This window comes from Delphinus delphis, chromosome 3, assembly GCF_949987515.2.
Source record: "Delphinus delphis chromosome 3, mDelDel1.2, whole genome shotgun sequence".
Lineage (NCBI taxonomy): Eukaryota > Metazoa > Chordata > Mammalia > Artiodactyla > Delphinidae > Delphinus > Delphinus delphis.
In genome coordinates this window covers 56,148,361-56,154,056 of record NC_082685.1, presented here as the reverse complement: position 1 = coordinate 56,154,056, position 5,696 = coordinate 56,148,361, and the positions used below count along the sequence as shown (strand labels likewise).

Below are 5,696 nucleotides of genomic sequence, written 5' to 3'. Positions count from 1 at the left end.
CCACATGCAAAAGTGTTGGGAGGCAGAGATATTGAATAATATCTACCGAACTGAGAAAGAACCTTGAGACCAAAAAACAAAGCAGACAACTCCATAAAGTGCAATTTTGAAGTTTATTGTGCGTACTGACATACAGCCATATTACATAATGCGTATTGTGAACTTACATACAGCTAGGATCCAGAGGCATTCACAGCGGCGCTCTGCGAAGGGGATACCTTGGATTTAAAGGGACCAAAGCGAAAAACAGAATTTGACTACCAAGTAAGATGCACATCTGCATCCAAGGGAACCGGGGCTTTTTCCTCCTGGGGGGTCTCATGACCATTAACCATCTGTGTCAAAAAAGGCATTCTTCCAGTTTTCATATCACATGAAGGCAAGAGTAAAAGTTGTTAGGAAAGTAATCTGGCTTGGGTGCACTCCTTGTGAGTAGACTAAAGCTCAGTTGTGCAGAAAGGGGAGGGGCAAGACTGTGGGCCTAAGATGGAGGTGACAAAATGGAGTCAGTGTGGTTCACATAGATTGGCAGTTTATTTAGCTGCCCCTATGACTCTTTGAGCCCATGGTCTGATAACCTGTGTAACTCTCCCATCAATGTTAATTTGCATTCTCCATTCCTATCTGTGTGGTTCTGGACACTGGAGGGAGGCAGGCTGGAGGGCTATGTTTACATGCCTCCTCCCACTCCTCTTGAGGTCCCCCTGGAGGCAGATACCTAGATCTCTGCTGGGTGTGGCTGCCTCCTTGATGTAATGAAGAAGGGACCCTTAGAAGGAACAGTACCTCTTGGCTGCTTGGCTGATGTCCTGGGTCACTGAGATAATGTGGTTCAGAGGACGTATACTATTAATTGCCCTGTGCAGGGGTCTGCGAAGCTGTGAAGGGTCTAAGGTGTTATCCTGTTTGCAAATCAAAGAACGAATATACACACATATACTAACATAGTCACAAGATCTCTGGTTCAGAGACAGGCTGTTAAATGACAGCATCTTCTATCAGTTCCCCAACCCCAAACTCCCCATTACATGACACAGCGAAAGCCAGTGTACCTGTGTGTGCAGAGGGGCTGTACGCTACAGGAGAGGAACCCTGAAATTATAAAACTCAGAGCTTATGTAGAACAAGTGGCATAGCTGTCTCTCCTCACTGGGGGTTGGAGGAAAAAAAGAGAGTGAAAATAAGCAAATGGCTCTGGGTTTTATTACCTTGGAAAGGGAGAAGCTGACTCTTGGAAAATGCACCAGAGAGGAAACATTCTGTATCCTCCTAGGCATGTTTACCATTCAAACATCCTTTAACAGGTGCCAGGAATCTGTTCAGAAAGCCCGCATTGGGCAGAAACCCTTGGTTCTGCCACACAGCCCTAGACAGGCGACTTTTCCCTGCCCTTTCTGCCCCTGTAGTTCTTTTCTAAGTAAGGGCAGGTATGGTTTCTAGGGAGTTAGGATGAAGAAAGTTTAAGTATAATGGATTCGCTATCCAGCAGTGTGCCCAGTAAATGTCTGTTGAGTGAATGTCATGGACCCGCTGTTTAAGATTTTAATGAAGATGGGGCAGAGGGTTGGTTGGTTGAGATGTCCTGACGAGGCTCTCCCAGAGCCAGGACAATCTGAGCCAATTAATTCCTCTCCCCCTTCTCCACTGGGCCTTAGGCAAAGTCCCCGGCTCCCTGAAGCAGTGCCAGGGCTCCTGACACCCCCATGGTCAAGGCGGAACGTGCACAGACTGGGACCACACCGGAGCTCTTCAGGTCTTCTTGGTACTCGAGGGCGCCAGGGTCCAGAAAGGGATTCCCGTCCAGTGTCAGGTTATTTACCTCGGGCAGCTCGTCTGGCCGCGGCGCCCTGCTTAACCTGTTGCAGCTGAGATCAAGCACGCTGAGCTTGGGCGGCAGTCCTTTAGGCACTTGCTCCAGCCCCGCGAACGACAAGTTGAGAGAGCTCAGTGCGCTGGGCCAGGCACACGAGGTAGCGCCCGGGGCGGTGGCGCGCAGCGAGTTGTGGCTGAGGTCTAGTCGGTGGGGTTGCACACTCGCCGCCGCCAGCGCAGCGCACACGCTGCTGAGCGTCTCCATCCCCGCGTTGCGTAGCGCTAGACCTTGGAGGGCCGGGAACTTGTGCTGACAGAGAGCCGCAATCAGCCCGCGCTCGCCGAGTCCAGGATTGTCAGACAGGTCTAGGCTGGTGAGGGCCTGGAAGGTGGGGAGCTGTGCGCAGGCATAGGCAAGCGAGTGTGCTTGCGCGATGTTCAGTACCCTGAGACCAGGCTTGAGCCACTGCTGCAGTTCGCCGAGCCAGGCACCTCCTGTTGCCCACGACACGTTACGGAGACTGAGGGTGGAGAGCGCAGGTCCAGTGGCTTCCAGAGGCGGCGGCGGCATCGGGCCGGTTACCTCCAGGTCCTCAAACGTCAGTTCCTTGAGCCGGGAGTAACCGAGAGCACGCAGAAGGGCGACCAGAAGCAGAGCAGGAACCTGGGCAGCGCCCAACGTGAGCCGCCGCCAGCGCAGAGCCCTGATCGTGTCAGCGTACTGCTTCGAGTCGACGTCGGCGCCCTTTAGAAACTGTTCCAGGTTGTGGCCGCCGCCACGGATCTCCACCTCGACAGCAACCATACACTGCATGGCGCTAGACCAGTCAGGCTTCGGATCCGTGAAGTTGCAGACGCAGCGGAAATCATCTTCGTCCAGCTCGCAGGGCTCTGGTGTGGCCGCAGACACACGTAGCACTGGCAGCAGGAGCAGCAGCAGACAGGGCACGCACACCTGCGAAGACAGCGGAGGTCAGGGCGGATCCTGCCGGTCCCTAAGGTTCCCCGAGTAGCCCTCCTTCGGCCCCAAGAGCATACACTCACCATGGTCGATAGGTCCTCAGAACCTCTGCCTCCCCGCCTGGCTTCTTTCCTTTACAGCGGCTCTCGTCGGCTTCCAGGCTCCACAAACTTATCTGTCCTTACCCTCTGGCAGCCTCTGAAAGTTTATGTAACCCTGGGATGTCACTCCGTTCCCTCCTCTTTGAACCCTGTCACTCCCCACATTTCTTCCTCCCAACCACCCCATCCGCTGTCCCAGGAAATTTTGCAGTGAATGATTTTGCCAGGAGAGGAGCCATAACAGGAAGTATCTTGCAAGGTGTCTAGGGCACTCTGCCTCAGGCAGTGCCCTGATGACTCAGGCGCCCCCAGCCTTGTCTGGGATGGGGAAAGGAAGATCCTCACTGCCTCAGGCCAGGACTCTCACGTCCCCTGCCTATAGCCCAGTGACTCAACCCCGGTAGTTCCTTAATTTTCCCTAGTCTTGGTAATTACTGTTAACCTCCTGTCACCCAAGTCCAACTCCCTGAATATCCTAAGGTATTTAACTGGATATTTTGTGGACGAGATTGCAAACTTCATCTATTGACTCCAAGGGCTAGAATTAGGTTCAAGAGAAGGAAGTTGGTCTGAGGAATAGCTCCCCCGCCCTCCTTTTTTTTTTGCTGACTTGTTCTTTAAATTTGTTTATTAAGAAATAACAGCTTTTTTTTTTTTGGCCGCATGACATGTGGCATCTTAGTTCCCCGACCAGGGATCAAACCCGTTCCCCCTGCATTGGAAGAGCAGAGTCTTAACCACTGGACCGCCAGGGAAGTCCCCTCACAATTTTTTAAAGTGATAGCTTTCTTAAAAGTAAAGAAGTCTATGTGTTTAACAGAGACACATTGGCCAAGTCCCTCGCTCTCTTAGTTTCCACTTCCCCACCCTGAAATTTGAGAAATGAGATATTCCTAAATATAATTTTCCCACTTGTACCTAGCTATCTCCTGCCCTTTCCCCAGGACAATTCCTATGCCCTAGGAATGAAAAGCTGGACCTATGTTGAATGAGGATTAATTAGTAACTCAACTGCTTTGTTAAGAAAAAAAAGCAAGTGTCCCAGAGGGTGGGAATTGTTACCAAACCAGGTTTGTTTGCCCAACAGGCAGTAAGCCAAACACTGAGACGAGATGCTTTGGTTTGTAGCAGAGAAAGAGTTTATTCACAAGGCATCTAAGTGAGGAGCAGGGAGAACAAGTCTCAGATTCACCTCCCTGAAGGCAAGGGGCTTGGGATATTTATGGGTGAAGGGTATAGGGTGGTTGGAGGTACAGGGGAAGGTGATTGGGGACAGGAAAAAGGTGAGGTAATCAGTATTCTGCTCAGGTGTATCTGAGTTACATCCTTCTTCATGGGATGCATGTTCAGAAAGTGGTGGCATTAGCATGATCTGAGGGTGAAGTTTTGGCCTTCTGTTGTCAAAAGGCCATCCATCCAACACTCGCACAGGCCCAGTTGGAGGGTCAGTGGTTCCAAGCAGTCTTAATCAGCTGGAACACAACCTGGCAAGAGCTGACTCTAAGTTCCTGAAAATCAACTTAAGGAACTGTTACTATAGCAACCCATATGTCAGAGGTGTTATCCACAGAGGGGCAGTTAAAGGAGTCTTGTGACATATTGTGTAAGCTACATGAGGGTATGCAATTTGCAGGAACAATTAAGGCAAGCTTGATAGGTGAAGGCAGGTTACACGATATTATTTATTAAGCAAGTTACAGTTCAAGGGATCTAATTGATGACTGCCCTCAATTTTAGAAGGGCTATGCTTTTAAAACAGCCCTCACAAGTCTGAACTTCTGGATTTCTGGGCAAAGAGCTACATGAAAAACATTTGAATTCTCACTTCCCTTTTTCCAGAAGTAGCTCCATCTGTCCACAATCCAAACAAGGACGCCCCATTGGACCACACTGCTCCCTGTGTGTCCTGTTGGGCATGTTCTAATACCCTAAGCCATGCCTAAAGGCCAGACCATGTCACTGGGACATCCCTGAGGACCAAGATACGAGTATAGTTCAGTGTGAAATACACTGACTCTGCAGTCAGACAAAAAGGCTTGGAATCCCAGCTCTACGGCTAAGGTTGTAACAATAACCCTTCATTGTTATTTTCTTCATCAGAGTCTCTGCATTCAGAAGACTCAGGCCACTGAAGCCTGGCTCCTCAGGAAATTCCATCACCTTAACAACAAGAACCTACTGTGTAGCACACGAACTATATTCAGTATCTTATAATAACCTACAATGGAAAAGAATCTGAAAAAGAATATATATATCTACCAGGTTGGCCAAAAAGTGCCTTTGGTTTTTAAGTAAAAATAAAAGACACATTTTTTCATTTTCACCAAGAACTTTATTGAACAACATATTCACCCTTTTGTTCCACTACCTTCTGCCATTTTTCAGGCAACTTCATAATTCTATCTTCCCAAAACTTTTTATTTTTTGAGCAAAGAACTGTTCCAGGTGCCTTTTACATTCCTCCAGGGAACTGAAATTTTTTCCATTAAGAGAATTTTGTAAAGACCGAAATAAATGGAAATCCGAAGGTGAATGTGTGGTGAATATGGAGGATGAATCAGAACTTCCCAGCCAAACTGTAACAGTTTTTGTCTGGTCATCAAAGAAATATGCGGTCTTGCGTTATCCTCATGGAAGATTATGCGTTTTCTGTTGACTAGTTCCGGATGCTTTTTGTCGAGTGCTGCTTTCAGTTGGTCTAATTGGGAGCAGTACTTGTTGGAATTAATCGTTTGGTTTCCCGGAAGGAGCTCATAATAGAGGACTCCCTTCCAATCCCACCATATACACAACATCACCTTCTTTGGATGAAGACCGTCCTT

The 5,696-nt window shown here is 48.9% G+C and overlaps 1 protein-coding gene across 1 annotated transcript; it reads right to left on the bottom strand.

Annotated features, from left to right (window-relative positions):
* Positions 1-94: 94 nt before the first annotated feature.
* On the bottom strand, positions 95-3,017 carry CD14 (CD14 molecule). Its single transcript, XM_060008709.1, has 2 exons — positions 2,857-3,017; positions 95-2,767 (listed from the first exon to the last, which is right to left on the bottom strand). Exons 1-2 carry the CDS (start codon positions 2,857-2,859, stop codon positions 1,652-1,654), a joined length of 1,119 nt encoding a protein of 372 aa, XP_059864692.1. The 5' UTR covers positions 2,860-3,017; the 3' UTR covers positions 95-1,651.
* Positions 3,018-5,696: the final 2,679 nt, after the last annotated feature.